The 20,953-nt window shown below is 41.9% G+C and overlaps 1 protein-coding gene and 1 non-coding gene across 2 annotated transcripts; both read right to left on the bottom strand.

Moving 5' to 3' along the window:
* Positions 1–28: 28 nt before the first annotated feature.
* On the bottom strand, positions 29–20,908 carry PPP1R8 (protein phosphatase 1 regulatory subunit 8). The gene is made up of 7 exons (XM_040588770.1): positions 20,777–20,908; positions 11,394–11,454; positions 6,689–6,842; positions 5,810–6,030; positions 5,005–5,149; positions 3,776–3,840; positions 29–2,763 (listed from the first exon to the last, which is right to left on the bottom strand). The coding sequence occupies exons 1-7, from the start codon at positions 20,836–20,838 to the stop codon at positions 2,410–2,412; spliced, it is 1,062 nt and encodes a 353-aa protein (XP_040444704.1). The 5' UTR covers positions 20,839–20,908; the 3' UTR covers positions 29–2,409.
* LOC121085934 lies at positions 8,929–9,094 on the bottom strand. The gene has a single exon (XR_005827247.1).
* Positions 20,909–20,953: the final 45 nt, after the last annotated feature.

Raw genomic sequence — 20,953 nt, 5'->3', positions numbered from 1 at the left:
GGGAACGAACACACTACACTCTCCAAACTGGCAAAATCTGCATTTAATTTACAACATAGTAAAGGTTACAGGTAAAAAGCTCAACAGAAAGTGTGAAAAGGCCTATTACATATTACACAAGTGTACAAACTTCTGTACAAAGCCCCTAGATGTTATATGGTCCCCTCCCGTACTGGCCAGCTATGGCCCCTAAGCTCTAAAATAATGAGAGCTTGTTCAAACCCAGGGAGGAGAAGAGCTTTAAAAAACAATGAGCAGTAAAGCTTCCCTTTTCAAGAACAATCTTGCAAAGAGCCATTTGAAAAAAAATCAAAACCACTACACCCCCTCAAAAAAAACCCCAACCCCCAAATGAAAAACAAAACAAAACAAAAACAACCCAAACTCAAAAAAATGAAGAAGAAAACCTGTTCAACTTTTACTTGCCCTAACTAGTCTTACCCTAAAGAGTTGCCTTCATAAAGCAGACTGACTGGAGAAAGAAAATTCTACACACCAGAAAGAAGCAAAACTAAAGGGAGGAAGATTTTGGAAGCAGCACGGAGTGTTTGGAAGCAGAACGTCTGAGGACTGCATCATATTCAAGAGTAACTAAACACAGAGCAGCACTAGATCACGGCGGAGTTACTGTGTTCATCCATATAACAGTTTGAGCTAGACATGATGGTGCAGGGAGGGGAACAAACCAGTCTCTAAAGCCATTGCTCTTGCAAATAGGGTAGCTACTAGCTCATTTTTACCTCGGTAACATGACAGAAGCAACCACCCTGCAGATGCAGAAGTCACACTGATTTTGGAGCATCTGTTCAGAACAGGTCCAGTGCGTAGAGCACACCAGATGCACTGTAACACAGCGCTGCTCCAGCAACCATCAGATCTTCCTAACACTACTTAGCCAGGTAGCTACAGGACACAATGAACAGCTGGGTACGCTACTGTCATTTTAGTGCATGTTTCCTGGAAAAATTCCCCCAAACAAAGGAATGCGACTATGTAGCTGAACTGCATTGCAGAACGTAAAAAAAGCCAGAGTAAACCTAAGAAAAACAGAGTTCTGGCCTTACCTTGCAAAAAGTAAAGACATAGTGTCTGACTACATGTAAATCAGATTTGGAAACCTAAACCCGAGGATCTGAAGGGCTACAGCAACAATCCAAATCAAGCCTCTCATATTATTCAATGGGAAAAAGCGATGAAGTCGTCAAAAACGTAATATTATGAAACCAACTTGTGCATTGCTTTATTCAAGGTGAGTCAAGTTTCTCTACTGAGAATTCATATTCTAGCTTTAAGTAGCACTCAATTCTCACCCACTGTTACTAGCAGTAAAAATAGTTTGCGGATTGTGGGTTTAGTTGTTAAATACAGAAATCCTTTGACACTGCTGATGGCTGCTCATTTTTATGTGTGTCTTCTTGCATCCCACATATACTTTAACCTCACAAGTTCCATTTGCAAATGAAAATTCAACTATTTACGTTAAAAGGGCCACCAAGTTTACAAGAAACTGTTGTCCTCCATGTTAACTCCATCTTAAAAGTTATCACAGGGTAGGGTCAACACTACTTTGTTGGTTTGGAAGCGTAGAAAGTGCCTACCCACCAGTCAAACGCTCCTAGGCTTGCCACGCTTGTACGTTGGCATTGGCATGAACCCAAGCTCAGATCCACCCGTGTGCGCACCCCTTTGCCCACCCACACAGCACTCCGTCGCACAGTACTGGACCACAGCTGAGGAACACCACCTACTTCTTGTCCATCTCAGCTCCACCTTCTCATGACCTAATGGGATGCTGTAGTGTTTTAGGTGGAAATTAAAACAAGCTGTAGCCAAACTAACAAAACCCCCCAAAAATTAAAAAAAAAAAAAACCAACAAAAAAAAAAACCCAACAACAACCCCCCCCACATTGGTGGAGTTTTAAAAATGTAAAAAATCAAATCTGACCTGTATTTTGCAAGCTTTAGAACTCATACCAATGGGATTTCTGAAAGGCTTGGCCCCACAGACATTAACTTCCGACACAGCTGTCCTGCTATTAGCAAGTCCAGCAGGAACAACATCACCCACAGTAAGCACGACACCCAAATACATGAATTTGCAGGGTCATGCCATAAATGATTATCAAATTATGTGACTCCTCCCCTTCAACTTACAGATCAAAATTCAGGGGACAGTAATGGCTAAGAAAAGGCTGCCAGATATTTTGGTTCAAAAGGAGATGGGAGCTGTATTTTTTTTTTTTTAAACAGACATATAAAAACATTTGAAGACAGATCTTTAAAGGATATTTCACTTCTCCAATCTTGGTATTACATCTGGTTAGGACACTGAAATTTTAAAAAGACGATACTGCACATAAACAGTTTCTGGAGTTCGTAACTCCCACCCTCCCTCAACAACACTCAACTCAGATCAGCAGGGAAGGGGTTGGCTTCTTGCCCGGCCATGCCTCCTTTGCATATTTCTTCTTCTTGGGTTCATTCACAGCTTCAGGGTTAAAGACAGCAGGGTTTGGAGCTGGGTTCATGTTAACTGTCGAGGGCACAACAGGAGTCAAGTCCACATCCGGGGCAAGATTGGGGTAGGGCATTGGCAGACCGCCAATGAGAGCTGTCCCATGGACGCCGTGCGGCTGGGAACCTGCCTCATTGTGAGTTGGAGGCAAACCGCCATATAATCCCCCGCTGTAGGGAAAGTTTTGCATACGTCGCGATGCAGAATCATCTGTGGTCAATGAGCCTGGATTCTCCAACCGTTTTTTCTGTAGATGGAAGCATTTAAAGAATTATTCAAAATACGTGAAAGCAGCAAGCTATTTAAACTGATGCCAATGCCGTTTTCCCCAAAAAGGCACCTAGACCAGTCACATAGGAAGTGGTTACAGACCATGCCCCAGACTCTGTCCCAGAAGATTTCTTTTGGGTTTCCTTGAAAACCACTTAATAATAAACTCTTAAAGGTGCACAGTGCAGGAAGGGGTGACAGAAGCTGAAGCTCAGGTTTAACTTAGATCAGGTCTGTGCACCTTTTTACCTCCTGTACATGCCTGGGAGTCTTGAGCTTGTCCTGAATGCAAGACTGAGTAGGTTGGTAATCAGTAACACAGACCTGCCCTTCCCACCACAGTAAGAAACTGCAACTCCCACATCACTTGGGTGATTTTTGTCTAACTCCTGATCACTGGAATCTTCTCCTGCAGTCTGAGGTTTATGTAGATTTTTTTCCTTTTCCACATACATTATTTAGGGTATACCAGCAACAAGTGGCAATGCTATTCCACTGTTGCTTAACTACCCTGAAGTTTTGCAAATCTTCCCTACTCCTAGCATATTCCAAATAAATACAGCACTGGCCACACACTCATCTTGGAGCAAAGTCTAAACCCTGCTAGTCCTAGTAGACAACTTTACGAAATCTGTAGTACTTACAGTATTTAAACAAACAACCTCTCACTTTTACTTTCCAATTTCCACATTTCCCACAACTTTAACTGATGCCTCGAACTACTATATTAAATTTCTGGAAAGCATTTCTTTTTGGGAGCAAAAAGAAATTGCCATTAATCCCATGCGTTATTAAAGAAAAGAGCTAAAGCTGGTTTTGAAGGGAAATGGTCAAATCTGCTAAAAGATGGCAACAGTGAAACATGAACATGACTTTTGCTTAACAACAGAACATCTTCCACCATAGAACAGTACGTTTCTACGGTGTAATTCAAAACGTGAGTTCATCAATGTAATGTATTAATTAGAAAGCTGGGAGTTACTCTGTACCTTAACAGGAACCACTGCTGTCTGTACCATGTTCCTGAAACGCCCAACAGAAGGGTCCACATCCTCTGTAAAGGCAAGAACAGTGAAGCCTTCAGTAAGAATACAGGAAAAGAACATCTGTCAGGTAAAGGAACTTTTATCAAGAACCGGCACATGGATGTTCTCTTCTCAGTACTCGGTAAGCACAAGCGTGCCCAAACAGAGAGGCGCCAAGGGGACACCTAGTGGGCTTTATCTCAAGGTGGGCTCATCAGATATTCTGGTAAGAAAGGCTTCCACTCAAATGGAGAACGGGAGAAGGGAACAGATGGATGGGGAGTTTGCACTGATCTGACAGACTGGAGTTCCAGGCTGAAAGCTGCTCCTGACAAGGCACTGCATGCGCTCAAAGGCACAACAGCTGGCCCCAGAAGTCCTTGAGGGACCTTGAAGTAGCAGTCAGAAGAATTCAACACAGTCTCTGAAAGTCTGAAAAAAAATTATTTTTCGTAATGCAAATGACTGGTGTTTACATTAAGACGTTCCGCACACTAAATTGCGCAACCTTATAAATCAAAATGGTTATTCTGGGTGGTATACACTGCCAAATAAAACTAGCTCCAAACTGTATTTTGAGATGCATGCTAATTAATAAGCTACTCCTATCAACAAGAACATTATCCATGTAAAATATTGTAAATAGGAATGCCATTAATATAAAACAGCTAAGGGAGAAAAATGACTAACAGGCAATTAGATACATCTTCAGAAGTATTGTTTTGAGTGAGGGTAATGTGTTTCAGATATGCAGACATAGCAAAAGACCTCTGAGCTTAAGATACATATCCACTAGGCAACAGGTTAAGTAAAGCAATAAGGGACAGATGAAAAACAAACAAGTTCAGTTCCCATTTACACTCTGAAGAAGGCAAAAAACCCCAAAATCCACCACTTTCCTTTTGGACACATGAGATTTTTCCAACATTTCATAGAATTTTGAACAATGAAGCCGAGTGTGATATCCCTGTCCCACACAGATTGTGCGGTTACTTTACAGGTAGAAGAGAAGAAACACAGAGAGGTCAGAGACTTCAGTGAGACACGCGGCAGCTTCTCTGAAATAGCAGATCCCAAATATTGACTGCCAAGTTTCTGTTCTCCTTATCCACATGCAGCCATGAGGAATCCCTATGAGAATACTGAAAAGAGGGCCTTATGGGCATCAACTAAAGATCAAAGCAAACTCTTACCTGGATTGATGATTTCATCATCGTCACTGAACGTCACTCTGGAGTTCTTCCGTTTTCTCTTTGGTCTCTGAATATCCAAGTTCCCTTCCTCAATGGTTAGCGTGGAAATTCTTTTGTTGTGGGCTGTATTAAACTCTGTCAGGTTCTAGCGACAAATTTAGAGATGAAACAGTTTAAGCCACTAGTGTATGAAGTCTGATTTAATCGTATGATTGCGCATATCAAAAGATCACAGCACACTGTTCAGTTTTGACTTTAGATCCCTAGGAAGAGAGGGTGCTCCAGTACTGCAACAGGTTGCCCAGCGAGGTTGCGGAGTCTCTGTCTGCAGAGATATTCAGAACTTGACTGAGCATGATCCTGGGCAACCTGCTCTAGCTGACCCTGCCCGAGCAAGGGGGCTGGACTAGATGATCCTGAGAGGTCCATTCCTACCTCAACAATCCTGTGAATGTCACACACACTGCTTTCCCCCTTTTCACCAACTGTGGGAAACAGGGTAGCATTCATTGCTACTGGCCGTAGGGAACAGTGCGGGAAATCACCGTTGCCCTGGGGTAATCTTAGCTGGACAGCATGTACTCCCTGGCAAGCCTTTGTGAGAAGACCAGTGGAATAGTAGGATTATTAGGTCACTGATTCTGGGAAGCAGCATGATCACAGACATCATGGCAGAACGAGATGGTTTGTGCCTATCTGCCTGCAGAAGACACCTCAGACTATCTTCAGGGCCAAGAAATTAAGAACCTGAACCTAAGCAAACAAGTGGGAAATGCCATCTAGCTACAATGCGCCATGCACTCACATCAAGTTCTGTCTCCTCCTCTGGCAGGCCCAGCAAGCCCTTGAGCTCTTCATCTTCACCCCCCATTTTCTCATCTCCTTTAACTGCTGACGGCAGTGTCTGAGGCTTCTCTCGCAGCGTATATGCCCGTGTAGAAGCACCAAATGAAACTGTGGAGTCAATGGGTATCTGTTGGGGTTTGTGAGGTTCCAAACGAATATGACCCAAGAACGTGCCATGTGCTGAGAACATCAAAATACAAAACAGCCTGTTAGTCATCAGCTTGGGCTCACACTATTTGAGTTCAGGTCTTGAGAAGTTCAGAAACTGTACGTGGTTGCTCCAAGATACAAGTCACTAAGGTACTGCTGAAAACATTAGCAGTGTACAATTTTACCTACCATCTCATGAAGTAAGATAACAGACATCAAAAGTCTAAAAAAAGTCAGGGAAATAACTTACAAACACCATTTACTTTCTGGATTCTCATAGGTCCTCAGTTACTATGTCTGGAATCATTGGAGGAAAAAAAAACAAAACAAAAAACCAGTTTGTCAGGTTTTAGATCTTGGGATACCACCCTCAGAAGAGAAAACTTCATTAAAATCGTGAAAGGAAGGCCAAGTCACTTTCCTCCTCTCCCCTAGCCTCTTAAATGCCCAAAAATGCTGTTTTAAACACCAAGTGAAGCAGATGTAAGCTGAGTGGAGCAAACACTCCTTTGCTCCTGATCCTTGCCAACCTTTCACTAGGACGCTAATTCAGATCATAGTCATCTATCCATACAGTGCAAACAACAACAACAACAACAACAAAAAAGAGGAAAAAGTACCTCAGATTCAGAAATGTTTAGGCACTGAAATATCATACTTCTATCTGGTTAAATGTCATGCTACTTACTGCTGTTTAGATCTATGAGGAAAACCCTCTTGAGATGTTTGTGATAGACCAAGGCAGCATGGACCCGAGAGCAAGACTGGTGGTCAATGGTAAAATCACACAGATCAGGATTTCTCCCAAAGAGATAGTATTTCTTCTCATCAATGATGAGTTTCTGAGGTAGAATATCAAACAGAGAAGCATATTAGACTCCTATAATCTTTTGCATCTTCCTGAAAAAGTCAAGAACATGAATAAACAGAACAAATTAAAAACAAAGCATCAACAATTTTGTCTGACACCGTTCAATACAGAAAGTCAAATGTTCTCTTTGTAAAATCAGAACAGCTGAACATGGAAGAGTCCCAGGTTTTCCCTTCTGGGACTGGGAAAAATAATAACTCTTCAAATCATGAGACTGCCTCTTACAAGAGATTCTCTCTCACATCTGCTCCCAAAGATTTTTACACATTCCCTAATGCAGATGACTGAGGCCTTGTCTAAGCCAGGAATCTATGACAATGATTTCCAGTCCAAAAAAGAACATCAGAATTATATTTCTGTACAGAAACTGATGTACAGAAGACTTCAGACTTCTATGATAAAGATGTAAAACTATACTGATTATGTATTGTGATATGAATCCATTCAAGTAAACCACTAATTTTAGGCATTGCTTCTTAATTCATCCTAGTTCTAATCTCTTCTTCAAACAAGACCTTACATACCGTAATATCAGTTACATAAGCCATCTATGAAATGCAAAGGAACATGTTGACACAGTCCTACAGAGTACACAGCATATTTCTATTAGCAGACAATGTTGTTGGAAAGAACTCCTCGTGCCTAAAAGCTGAAGCACCTAAGCAGCACAGACTTCTTTCTCACTGTATTCCAAGACCTTAACCTAAGATGTGTCTTCTTTCTTCCAGCTGCACAAGTCAAAGGCTGGCAACGCATTACAGATTTGTTAACAGATGGCTTCTCCTGCTTTCTGAAACATTTACCAAAGCCCACACAACGTTCCAATAGCATGATCAAGGGAATGCTGATGATACATTTTCTATCAGAAAAAAACTAGACCTTATTTCAAGAAAGCATTGCTTTCATAAGATGCTCTGAGCGGAATTAACGTTTGGCCTGCTAGAGCACAAGGATTTCTCCCTTCTCCCTCCTTCCATTCCCAGCTATACAATCCTCTCCTCAATTCCACTGCCACACATCTGAGCACAGTTTTCAGCTTGCAAAGCACTTTTTTTCTGCATTAGTCTTCTACTGTTTTAGTGGACTGAGTCAGTTCGCCTTCGTTCAGATGCACATCCCAGCTAGCTCTAGTGAAGCAGTGGATTATATGCACTGGGACTGCGTGACGAGGAAGGACCTCCCTTTCTGGCAGCAGCATTCATGTCAATCAGTCGCTTGCTACTCAGTTTTGCCAGCTGTATAAACGACATGGCTAGAAAGAGTGAATGTATCAGACCCGTTACAGGCAGCTGGTTTGGGTTTTTCCTGAGCTATCAGAAAGACTGACACAATGAGCACCAAGAGGGCTGCTTGGAGAGGTGGTGGCACTGCCATCCTCAGAGGCGTTTAAAAAACGCATAGATGCAGGGCTTAGCAACATGGTTTAGTGACTGACTTGGCAGTCCTGGGTCAACGGTTGGGCTTGATCTGAAAGATCTTTTCCAACCTAAATGATTCTGTGGCACTACCAAGTCATACAGAAAATAAGGAGATGGCCTGGAATAAAACATAGTATTTCTATTTCTCTGCCTTATCTGCAAGCGTAAAAATCACACGGGCCTCATTTTCTACTACAAATCACCTTGCAAAGTTACATCTATTTACCTACCCACCAATTATGAGCTGTGAGGCTTTTAGCACTGCTGCATTCAGAGGTCACTTCCCCACTGACTTTTTTCAGATTCCCCCCCCCCGCCCCCCCCCCCGATGTGTTCTACGTTTCCTGTGTTGGATTTCTCATTGTTCTGCTGAACACTTGTCAGCCTCCATGTTGCAAGTTCTCATAACCTGGTATTCAGTAATAAGTGTTTAATTTATTTTTGCATGTTTATTCTCTCTTGTAGGTCACTACAAGAACTGAACAACTCAGCTCCCATTACACATCATGATGACTTCACAATTAATTGGTCCCTTAGGTAATAATCTGTAATACCTTATTCCCAGCTAACTGAAGGTATATACTTCAGGCACGATTTCATGGGAGTAAATACTTTGTGAAATCCACTGACTTACATATTTTCTGTGCCTCTGAGTTATAACCCAGTGTCATTCTTCATACACTGAGCTTAAACACTTCATGGCTTGTTTTAATGTTGCACTTTTCAGACCCAGCAATCACAACGTGTACCTCAGACCTCTGCACAAGACCTGGGACACAGATGGCTTGGTTAGTATCAAGTGCTCAGTAATCCACAAGATTTAAGAATGTTCTTTCTTGGTTACTGCTGCCTACCATAAAAGACAACACTGAAAAACTATTTGTCACATGTACCAAACACAGAAACAAAAGCCAACTTACAAAGCCAACTGGGGCCTCCTGTAGGTCCAAAAGCTTTGGGCAGCACAGCCTCAGAGTCTGACACCACCAGGACAACATTCCTGACTGTCAAGTTATCAACAGCAGATTTGCTTATCCATTGCCAAAAGCAATGGTGCATCCTCAGCTTCCATATGGCGTTTTGTTCCCTTTTTTCTTTCCCCAGTCCTGACCAGGACTCCCACAACAGACACTTCCTTAGCACCTGAGGATTAATTCAGCAGAGAGCTCCATATAAACTCTTTCATCCTAAAGCTCTCTCTCCATGCTCAAAAGTTCAAAAGAAACATGACAAGAAAAAAACTCATCTCAGACTAAGTCTCCCAGGTGGGAAGGCTGCATTACGTTTGGCCACCTGCCACATACCAAAAAAAGTCACTGCCATTTGGCTTTGCTCACTGAATCTCATTCCATGGCCTAAAAGAAATACTGGAATACTTGGTGCCAAGTACAATCCTTACCCCAGACACTGCTGCTGGGATGTCAGCAAGAAGGCCGAGCTGAGCAGCAGTCCTACTACATACAGCTCTCTGATCTCTGAAAGTGATTCTGAAGATGTAACAATAGCGTAAGAAGCAGAATACGTGGTCCATGGTTTGAAGACAAATGCAATGCAAAGGGTTTGAAAGATACAGCGCCTACAAAAAGCCAGTGAAGGACAGCTCCAACGCAGTCCGAGTAGCAGGTGAGAACCAACTCAGCCATGTCTTGTAGGAACTAACGAGCTACTCTGAAGATGCGGCAAATGTATGTTTGTTAGTACCTAATTCCTTTTAAATTAAGCCTGAGCAAACACCTCTTTTTAGGTCAAGACCGTCTTTGCCAGTTTTCTGTGTCTTTAAATCCAGAGTAAGCACTCCCTCAAAACAGTCTGTAAAACCAACAGTAGGGGACTATAAAGAAAAGCCTCATTTTACTGGTTTCTGGCCTGGGAAAACACAAGTTCATTTGCAAGATACCCATTTATGACATCTCTATCTGCTTTCCTATGCAAAGCATATTCTGGTAACTTAACCAAATTCTAAACAGTAAATCTCTCCTGCTAGACACCAGAAGGAACACTTAATACTGTCTGCTGCTCCTGTGGTAGCATAGTTAAACACCAGCCAAGATTTTAAGTGACCTAAATCTTTCTTGATCTAACACAGAGTTCTTAATTTTCCAGTTTCTGTTCAGAAAAGCTGGCTCAACTTTGGAAATGTTTGCTGTCCAGAAGCATTTCTCTTTCCAGTCAATTGCAAGTTAGAAGTCTATCCACAGCTAAAATACATTTGCTGGCTTGGGTCCTCTCTGTCAACCATGTTAAAGAGCTTTGTTTTGTTTGTTTACTACTTTTAGTGGGATATAAAACAAAATATGAGAGAATGAGGTGGTGTTATTTCAGACAAATCCCTTTGCTGTAATAAAAATAACTCATTCTGTCTGTGCTAAACACAATGCTGTTCACAGAACCAGAACATGGGAAGAAAAAAAATCATACTGTATTTTATACTGTAGGACAGGGGAACAATCCTGTAAAATACAGGATACCTAGTTAACCTTACTGTAAAACAAAATAAAAAATAAGCTGGCCAGACAAGTATCTCAAACAAGCAGTACAAAGTGAAGAGGTTTTCCTCTTAATCTTTTGTATTTAAGATTTCTTTCCCCATGTTATTCAAATGTCTGCTCCTGAAGTTCGTAAGATGAGGTGCCTTCTGTCTGCAGTCTGATACCTCCTATATAAAGTGTCTTATAGGGAATAAGATGTCAGCTCTGGTCCAAAACTACGTTTGCAAGAAATAAGGCTCTGCAAAGTACCAAGTTTCCCTTACAAACATTTTATTTTTTTCTCTCTCTCTCTCTCTCTTACTAGGACAAGTTTTATATTCAGAAATCAAAGTGTCATTGTTTGCTGGTTGAGGACTGCAGTTTTGTATCACTTCAAACACGGCATCTAATCGGAAGACAACTGATAGAAGCACTTCACAGTATAAGACAGCCTTGGAGTACAGGCAAGGGAAAACGAATTCTGAAGTTTTAGAGTAAAACAAACTGATCTGAAAATAATGGATATGAGAGAGAAAGGAAATACTTATGAATAAGTGTGGAAAAAGCTGGGAAATGTTTTACTGATGGTGCCTATGTATACGATACACTAAATACACACAAAACCTGTTTTCATACCTCAATGAGTTTGTCTCCTTTGACTACATCCAGATGTAAGCCAGGTGGTGGTTTTCCTGCCCTAGAAAATAAAGGAAAATACAAACACATTTAATAAAAAGTTTATTAGTGTTAGAGCTAATATTCTATTAGAGCTACAGACCAAACCCAGACACGTGGAAGCAGAATTAGTTTTGGGAAAATGTGAAAATCCTGTAATTTTCTTTTCCTCCCTGCGGATTCCTTCTGACAACACATAAAACATGATTTTTTACAAAAAGAGTTAAGCTAATAGGACACAGTGCACTTCAAGCTTTACTTCTCCAGGTGAAAAATAGCTTATTTACAAAATAAACAGGGCAGCTGCTAAGAGAACATGGTATAAGGCCAGGAAGAGGCTAAGAACCGGAGAAGGGGACAGACTGGGACTGTTTGCTGAAGGACCTGCTCAAGGGCTCTGTTTTCTCATGGTACTTTCAAAACATTAGATCTCTACCCTTAGCTGCTGAGAAGAATGGAAGCTTTTACCATCTTTCCCCTCCAGGACTGGTAATGGTAAAAAACCTGAAAGCACCTCCACACATACCTGTAATATTATAAAAATGTTGGCCAATAGCCAGTGCTCCTCCACACTCCCTATAATCAAACTTTCCTACCAAAACCGGTAACACGGAAGAGACTGCAGTATTAGGTGGCAGAGGGACTCCTACCCTATGACAATACAATCCTCCACCAAATTCTCAAACAAACAGCAGCTCAGCTCCCCCAGCCTTATAGCTCCATCCCTGCCCACCATAGATTGGTCACGGCTGGAAGGGAACTTGGGACATTACCGAGCCCAAGCCCTGCTGGAGCAGGTTGCACAGAGTCGCGTCCAGGTGGGTTTTGAATGTCCCCAGAGAGGGAGACTCCACGACCTCTCTGGGCAGCCTGTTCCAACGCTCCACCACGCTCAAGGTAAAGAAGTTCTTCCTCATATTCAGAGGGAACTTCTTATGTTTCAGTTTGTGCCTGTTGCCCCTTGTCTTGTTGCTTGGCACTACAGAAAAGAGCCTGGCCCCGTCCTCTCGACACTCGCCCTCAAGATACTTGTAGGCGTTGGTAAGATCCCCTCTCAGCCCTTCTCTTTTTTGGAGGAGAACAAACAGCAGCAGCAGAGGATGCAGAGCTCCAGGGAAATCTGCTAAAATGGTGACTGCTTCCTAGAAACAAGATTATGGTGGTGTGGGCAAAAGACCATCAAGTAAAAATGATCCCGAAGATGACACAGTCTGTCTGATGAGCTGATAAATGACAGACTCTTCCAGTCACTTCAGCATTGCTAGGGGGCCACCTCCTCTTAAATACTGCTCTAGGATCATACAGCCAGGCTACACCTACGTATTGCTGCCTCTGCCTGTGCTCCCCTCAGACCTCAGTGCTCATTTTTCACTGAAATACAGGTTTCATTCATGGATCCATGCCCACTTCTCAGTGTTTCCTCTTCCTGCCCCTGAGCACTGGCAAACTTGTTTTTCTCCACTGCACTGAAACTGAAAAGTTGTAGCTGCCCACCCCCCCCCAAAAGTAAACTTTCATTACAATGAAACTCTTCAAAACTGGCACAGAAGATACATACTATTTATACAGTGATCCAAAAATACTGTATTAATGTTTCTTTAGAACATTTCTCATTAATCATGAGAGCACTGTTTAATCATGAGAGCATGTGCTGGTTCTGTTTGACTTCAAGTACTGATTTCTCACATTCCTGTGGAGTTGTATCAGGCAGATCAAACTGACAAACCCAGCGTAAGGAACCTTTGGCAATCTAAGAACTACCTCCAGGAACAGTATTGGGTGCCTCCCACAGGAATACTCTCCCAGTTACCAGCTCAAGGTTACCAGCTCAAGGACTTCCTGCACCATAGCTGCTATCCATTTAACCAGCTATCTACATAAATTGCTCGAAGAATAAATATAAACTTAATGCATTTACAGAATCTTACACAAACAACTTCACAGATCACCTACACATAGCTGAAGCACCCTCTTCTCTATTTGGCCACAAGTCTGCTTGCCATTAATTTCATTTTGCAAACTAGTTCACCTCAAAAGGACAGCAACCGCCTGTCTCCTACAGACTGTCAGTTCACTCACGGTTCCAGACACCTAACATCTCTCTTGGTTGCTCCTTCTCCAGACTGAAGAGATGCCTAGGCTAACCATCTGTAGCACAGCTTCTTGTATCTTTGACTGAGATAAAACTTAAAAATAATACTTGAGAGAAAGAATTCACATGTTTTTTTGAGGAGGCAAGTAGTATCTCACAATTTACCAGAAATACTGGAGACAGCCAAGAAGATTTTAACAAGGCTATCAGTACAGTAGACTGGCATTTTTACTAAAGCTTTTGACAAAATTATCTAACGGTCCTATGGAAATTAAGGTGTGATGGGGAAAAACACTAATCAATGACGGAATGTAAATGATTATGAGTCAGGAAAGAGCAGGGTTCTGCAAGGGCTCTGTTTTGTTATACGCAATTTGGAAAAAAGGAGCCAACAAAAACAAGAAAAATCACTTATGACAACAATTATGCAGGAAATTCAAATCTGACTGAAATGCTGTAAACTAATCTCATGATACTGAACTGCTGCTTGATAAACCATCTGGGAGTGGGGGAAATCGGTGCTCTTGAATGCCAGTACATGCTAGAGAGAGACCACCTCAACCACGCAAACACAACCAGGAGCTCCAGGCTCCTTATTGCCACTCAGGAAAGATCTAGAGTCATCATGACTACATTCAGAAAGAACCAGAGGAACAGTTGACAAAGCAAAGACATCATAAAGAAGAAACTATAAAAATACAATGTTTTAGCATCTTGAATGCTGTGCCAGTTCTGGTTCTCTTGCCGAGAAGGGCACAGGATAATGACCAGTACAGATGGCTTCATGCCGAGAGGAAGGAAAAAAAAAATAATCTAGTACATATCTTCTGAAGCTTGGATAAAACAGGTAAGTATTTATTGCCTTTGTCCTCTCAATGAATGCTACAAAACTAGCATACTCACTATTTCTTGAAACACAAGAAACAAGCAGCCCTGGATTCGAAAACAAGGAAAGTGCCTTTGCATAACTTGTGGGGAAAAAAAAAGACATTTGCATAACACGTGGAAAGCACTGTCACTCAGCGTTGTGGAATTAAACTACAAGGCAACAAAGAAAAATTAGCAAGTTTGTGGAGATCAGGTCTGGTGTTAGTTATTAAACATGATCACCCAGACAGAGTCTTCAGCTCACAAAACCCCTTTGCTTCTGACAGCCACAAGCCTTGAGTGCATACAAGAGGACAGAACACTTAAAGACGATGGAAACAATAGCACATCAAGTTACTGGTCACTACCACAGTATGGTAGGAAACCGTCTGGGATGCTGTTTTCAATTAGTATGGCTGTTTCAATGCTCTTTTTTATAGAAAGAAATCAGAATGAAGAAAAAACCAAGATGTTGGTTGAACACAAAGTTGTTGCTCATCATATGCATCAGCGATATGCCTTTCACAAAGCAGAGCATACACATCACAGAAACTGAGACCACGCCAATACTGGCATTTGTTTAGGTGACTTGATTTGCTAAACAGGGAGATACTATGACAAAGTTACGGTCAAACTCTTTAGGGTAATTATTTTAGTTCATGCAGAATGGTTTCTTCCCATGTGGGAGAAGAGGGCTGGATAAAGAGCTGACCAATAATCCTGATCTAACCTTGTTATGTCTGCAGGAAATACGATGGTTAGGGCATTTGAACTTTAAAAAAAATGCAAGTTGATGGGAGGCATTTATGATTTCCTCTACTCTTCGAAGCATTAAAATAATACTTGCCAAACTTCCAGTTGTAAGAAATACAGTAAAAAAAGCTTGCGGCTCAAACTTGGTAATTACAGACCTTGCCTGAACATAAAAAAACCTGACTGTGTTCTAGGAGCATTTTATGGAAGATTTCTGATGAGAAATGTGGCTGCCTCAACTGAACAAAGCATTCCATTTGTATTAAAGCACTTGCTCAACTTCACCTTGGCTCTATGTATGTTTCCTTCTTACAATGCAGTTCCACGCAGAACTAGATTTTACTGGTTCACTCTGGTTCCCTTGGTTACTTACTCAGGAACAAAGTCTCCGTGGAATACAGTGAAATTTGGGAACTGTATACAAAATTTAATTCCTGAGAGCAGGGTCATAAATATTCTATTAGAGAGAACTGAAGGTTTTATGACATCAAAAAAATGAATTCAAATGCCACGGAATTAAATACAAGAATGAATATTAAGTAGTGAGCAACAACATAATGATTATTTGTTAAGATTATTCCTACATTTTCAGAGTGAGAGCAGGTATGTTTGGAAGTTTAATTTACCTGTACAAATCAGAAGAATATATGACAGGACTGTAACCTTTATGCCTACCAGGAATCTGTTCCAAAGCCTCGTTATTCTGACAGATTGATTTCCATCCTGAATTTTTTATCAAATCCTTTCATTTCCATCGTAATTTTTTTGTTCTTTCCCTTCAGCTATAAAAAGAAGTTTCCCAAATATTACCCCTCTTTTAAAAATTCTTTTAAAAATCATCCGTTTTTATTTTAACAGACAACTAAAGCTCTGTTTTGTCTCAAAGAAGTATCGCTGTTTCCCAGTTGATGAGTTTTCCCACTGCATCTGTATCAGTTTGATTTGAGCTTTATTAAGTACAGATAACAGACTGCGTTTTCATCAGTGCCTACCTAGAACAGCACTGACACGTCTCTATCTTACAAACAGATTACACATCAGGTAAAATATTAGTCTTTTTATTTTTGAACAGTTATATGTTACTAGTGATTGATGGTTGTTCTGTGATTAGTCTATGTACTTGTGTGTATGTACTTTTATTTCTGAATATAAACTTTTGTCTTTTTACTTCTGAATTGTGAGTTTCTGGCTTTAAGTAGTAGTTCTTGTTCTTAGTCACTTTTCCCATCTTAAACTTCTGTATTTTATCTTGGTTTTACTATTCTGGTCTTCAAGTTATACCAAAAGGACTGGATTAATACTCTGGCCTCTGTTGACCCTGCTTATGTCATTAAAAAGCACTGTGGTTGCTTTTGTCAAGGTAATTAATAAAACCCCCAACACTAAAAGGGTCAGCCCACAGACTCTATTAAACTGCTATTGCCTCCTCAAAGTCAATTCCCTATACACTCACAGTTGTATGAACCCCTCTAATTCTTCCTAAAATGACTGTTTCCTGCGTGTTCTAATAAAAACAGCCTTGAAGAAAGCTGGTTCACCTGACAGTCAGCCATGGCAGACATAGTACATCCACCTCCCTGCCTTGAATAATCAGCTCCTTCACAATATAGTTTAGCAGCTGGACACGGTGAAGTTCAGGTTTTCCCTGAGCAGCTACATGTATGGATTTGTTTGCCTTATAAAAGACACCAACTGCTTCGAATGATTAGTAATGTAGTACTTAAGAGGGATGCCACTGAACAAAACCAAGTTCAGATAGGTTTTTTTTTTTGAGATAAATAAAACACCTACAAGCAAAAACTCTTCCTTCTGCCCTAGAAACAGAAAAATGTGTTTCTTCACCATGGGCTCTACAGGTCAGTCCATTGCTCTGTCCATTACGTCAGGATGATTCTGTGAGGAATCTGTACAGATTATTTTCTGCCATTGATAGCAAACCCAGTACTGCAGAACTATAGAGTAATGGCAAAAAGCAGGGACGGGCAGCAAAGAAGAAGAAAAGCCCAAGCTGAGCTTAAACCTGGAAGGAGTATAGAGAGTAACAAAAATAAAACAATTCAGAAAAAGAGCACAAAGCCATTAACACTTTGGGATGTGGTGCTAGTTAGAAGTACTGAGTAACAGAACTGAAGTTTTACAGACTGGCTGACAGCATCTCTTCCACAAGGCTAAGATTCAATGTTGACATGCCAACTGGGTTACAACAGCCACATCCAGTTGAACTTCAGCAAGGCTCCTGAGTTACATCATTCACACCCAGTCTAAAGAGACATTCTGAGTTGTAGCTATTAAGGACATAGACAGGACAACTTTCCTTCTATTGTGTTAGTTTAAAATTAGGTCACTTATTTAGGTTTCTAGATGTGGACTCAAAAGCCTAAATTTAGCCACTTCCTAAAAATCTTGGCCTATGTGACTACTGTACACCCCTTCAAGTCCAACTTCAAGGACAGGGTGGAATTTCCAGAACCCTAGAGTTCATCCTCTCCAGAAATTTGTGCAGAATCATTGCTGCCAGGTATAGCCTGTTCTTGGCTCAAAGAAACCAAAACGAAATTAGTGTAGCCTTTAAAACATACTATTTCAACTGTACATTCCAGAACAAGTGCGACATCCCAACTAATGGTATGTCAAGGCAGAGAATAAAGAAAGATTCACAATCCCAAATACAGGTTAAACCAGGCCAAAAGGACAGGCAGTATCCATTAAACATGTGATGGTCACCTCAAAACCACTCTTCAGATTATCTGTACCTCATGGAAATTACTTTTATTGACTAAAATGACCTCAGAAGGTGTACCAAAGTCTTACCAAAACTAGGATGTGCAATTGTTATCTACAGACATTTTCTAATCTCATGGTATGGTTAAATTATAATCCATAGAAAGTATTGGCAGCATCTTTATTCCAATTTTGAATGCATAGCCCATATCTTTCCTAACACATGTTGAGGAATTACAGTACATGCATAAACAAGTACAAGCATAAGCCAGTATTATTAAGGCAGCATTTATTATTTTTTGTCTGTCTTGAGCTAGTTAACTGTTGGAAATACAAGAAAAGAAATAATATTTTATGGACTATAAAGTAGTAACCTATAACAGCACAAAAACTAAATCAAAGCCAGAAATCAAAACCAGTGAAAACCTACTATCCACGTTAAGAAAGAATAGATACAATGACGAAGGCAAACCTCAAAAGCATGGGCAACAATTTATAAAGACGGGGAAAAAAAAGTTACTTCTGTTGATTACATTTAAGATATATTTCTCATATGATCAGTGTTTACAGTCCCCAAGCCAGCTCTACTTAGAGGCAGAAAAGTAAATATAGGTAAAGACTATGATTTTGATTTTAATATAGATTGATGAGATTGAAGATAATTCACTACAGAAGAAGCTGCTATTGACCACAAAGCCTCTCTGCAACTCCATGCTGTTTTTGTCAACCAAAGCTTCCTATACAAAGATATACACTGTTACCTATATGGAAGACTTTTCGGTGCTTGCATAAGACATCAAGGATCCTGCAGGATACATCTACACTGAGACCTTTGGGAAGTCAGAGCTACAAATATTGACCTAAGTCTACTACTACAAACTATTTTCACTCTGGAGAATCCTACCTGTGAAAGGCCCATCATTTATTCAATATCATAACTGTGTGCTCTTTGGTTTGCTCTGGAAGAAAGAAGTATTTCAAAACTGTGAGCTAAAATCTGTAATTCAGTAGATGCCAGCAGAAGTCATGTAAAGCTTTAATATGAAATATATTATTCTTTCTTTGCAGACTAGGAAAATAAACCAGAAGTAAATAAATCCACCTGGTAGGAGAGATCCTCCCTCCTTATGGATGAGGCAATGGAATCCCACCAGCCATACCTACCTAATAGGTCCCATTTTATGTTGCCTATTCAGCAGAAATACCTGTGGAGGATTTCAGAACATTATAGTAAAAGGTTGCAAAAAGGGAATTACCCAAAATCTTAGAAATGTCAGGATAAAACAGACCCTGGTACCCAAACATCCTGGGTGTGAACCCCTGGCTTGGATCATCTCCCCAGTGCCTCTTCCACCTCATTTCTCTATCACTCAGCACAACGGATTGCTCCTCAAAACCAAATCAGGTCAGAATCTGCATGGTGAAGAATGCTGCCTGCCTGTAGACCCTGCCTTGTATGTAGCTGAAGCTGAAAAGCATGTAGCTGAAGAGGCCCTCACACTTATAGCTGTTCAGTCCTCCCCTCCAGATGGTATTTATTTAGGAATTCTTCTGCAATAGCATGCAAGTTACTGAAACTAAGCATTTCACAAGTTATACTTCTCCAGCTAATTCAAGCTACAGCTTTCAAAGGCAGAAGTAATTCCAATTTACCACTGAATATAATGCAAGTTGTGAACACTGTTGTATAAAAACACTATAAAAAAAAAAAAAGAGAGAATATTTCAAATTTCAAGTTGAACATCCAGAATAATATTTGCCTATACCTACTCTATCACGTCACCATTTTATGGAGCACCACCTTGTCTCATATAGATGTTTGTTATTGTGTATGTTCAGAGCAAATAAAATACTAAAATAAATGAGCAATTCTTTCCCATGAGAGGGTTAAATGGTTTCACTAACTAAAGTAAAGACTTATAAGACAGGTTAAAATTACAAAGCATATTCACTAAGCATCCATTCACTGGGCACTATCATCAAAGCACGGAAAGGCAGGGGACCTGTAGCAAAGAACAGATGACTATGCAATCGAAGACTGCAATTATGCATGCACATACATAGCTAGGTCACACACATATACAGATGCTAAACATTTCAGCTATAACACGTTATGTCATTTTCTATGTGATTTAAAATATAAGTGCACACATCCCCTGAATAATCAATGCTCTGGCACCCAAAGAAGGCACTACAGCAAAGACCTATTTAGTAATGCATGAAAAAATTCGAAGCAAATGAGACAAGGCCCTAGGTAACCCAATCAAAAGCCCTGCTTTCAACGAAAGGTTGGACCAGATGATTTCCAGAGATCCCCTCCAACACGGACCTTTCTATGACTCCAGAACCAGTCACATTCACAGTCCTGATGCTGCTTCTCCAACACGTCCCTTTGCCCTGACTCCTTAACTCAACGCAAGAAAAAAACCCACCAGGCTAGTTTCAACCCGATAGATTTCTCGTACCGAATACAGAACTTGAACAGAAAATTCCATTTCCAGCACAGCACCGATTCTGTTTAAGCTCTCGGGAAGACACCGCATCTCCGGGAAGCGCTGCCGAGCTCCGGCCAGCGCCGCACGCCGGCGGTAAGCCCAGGCCGGCCGATGGACGCGCCCCCGGGGCTGCGCCCCGAGCCCGGACCCCCGGGCAGGCCCAGCGCGCCGCCGCAGCCAGCCCCCGTCCCCGCGGAGCTGGGCAGCCGGCCTCACACCGCGGCCCTCCCGGCCCTGGCCCCGGCCCCGGCCCCAGCCCCCGGGGGAGCCGGGCCCGACCCCACCGCCCAGCCTGGCCCCACCGCCCGGCCCGGCCCCGCGCCACTCCCCCCGGCCCGGCGGGCACCCGCCGCAGCCCGCAACGGCACACCCAGAGGCGGGCGGCCCGGCGGAGCCGCCGCAGCCCGCCCGCTCACCAGCTGGGGCACTCAAACAACGAGAGGCCGCCGCCGCCGGCGGAGTTCGCGTTGGCCGCCATCTTGCCTCTGCCCCATTCAGGCGGGCCGAGGGCAGGATGGGAAGCTGGAGGACCGGCGCGGGAGGCGCTCCCAGCGTGCCCCGCGCGGCGCCGCCTGGGCGGGCCGGGACCGGGG

This window comes from Falco naumanni, chromosome 3, assembly GCF_017639655.2.
Source record: "Falco naumanni isolate bFalNau1 chromosome 3, bFalNau1.pat, whole genome shotgun sequence".
Lineage (NCBI taxonomy): Eukaryota > Metazoa > Chordata > Aves > Falconiformes > Falconidae > Falco > Falco naumanni.
The sequence above is the reverse complement of the archived record's forward strand: the minus strand, read 5'-3'. Positions and strand labels throughout refer to the sequence as shown.

Excerpts from the sequence above, each read along its gene's own strand:
- PPP1R8 (XM_040588770.1), bottom strand. The coding sequence starts at position 20,838 with ATGGCGGCCAACGCGAACTCCGCCGGCGGCGGCGGCCTCTCGTTGTTT. Across the intron at positions 6,843-11,393 it reads AAGGAGACAAACTCATTGAG|AAACTCATCATTGATGAGAA; the intron begins GTATGAAAACAG and ends ATTCTACCTCAG. Across the intron at positions 6,031-6,688 it reads CCTCATAGATCTAAACAGCA|CACATGGCACGTTCTTGGGT; the intron begins GTAAGTAGCATG and ends TGATGTTCTCAG.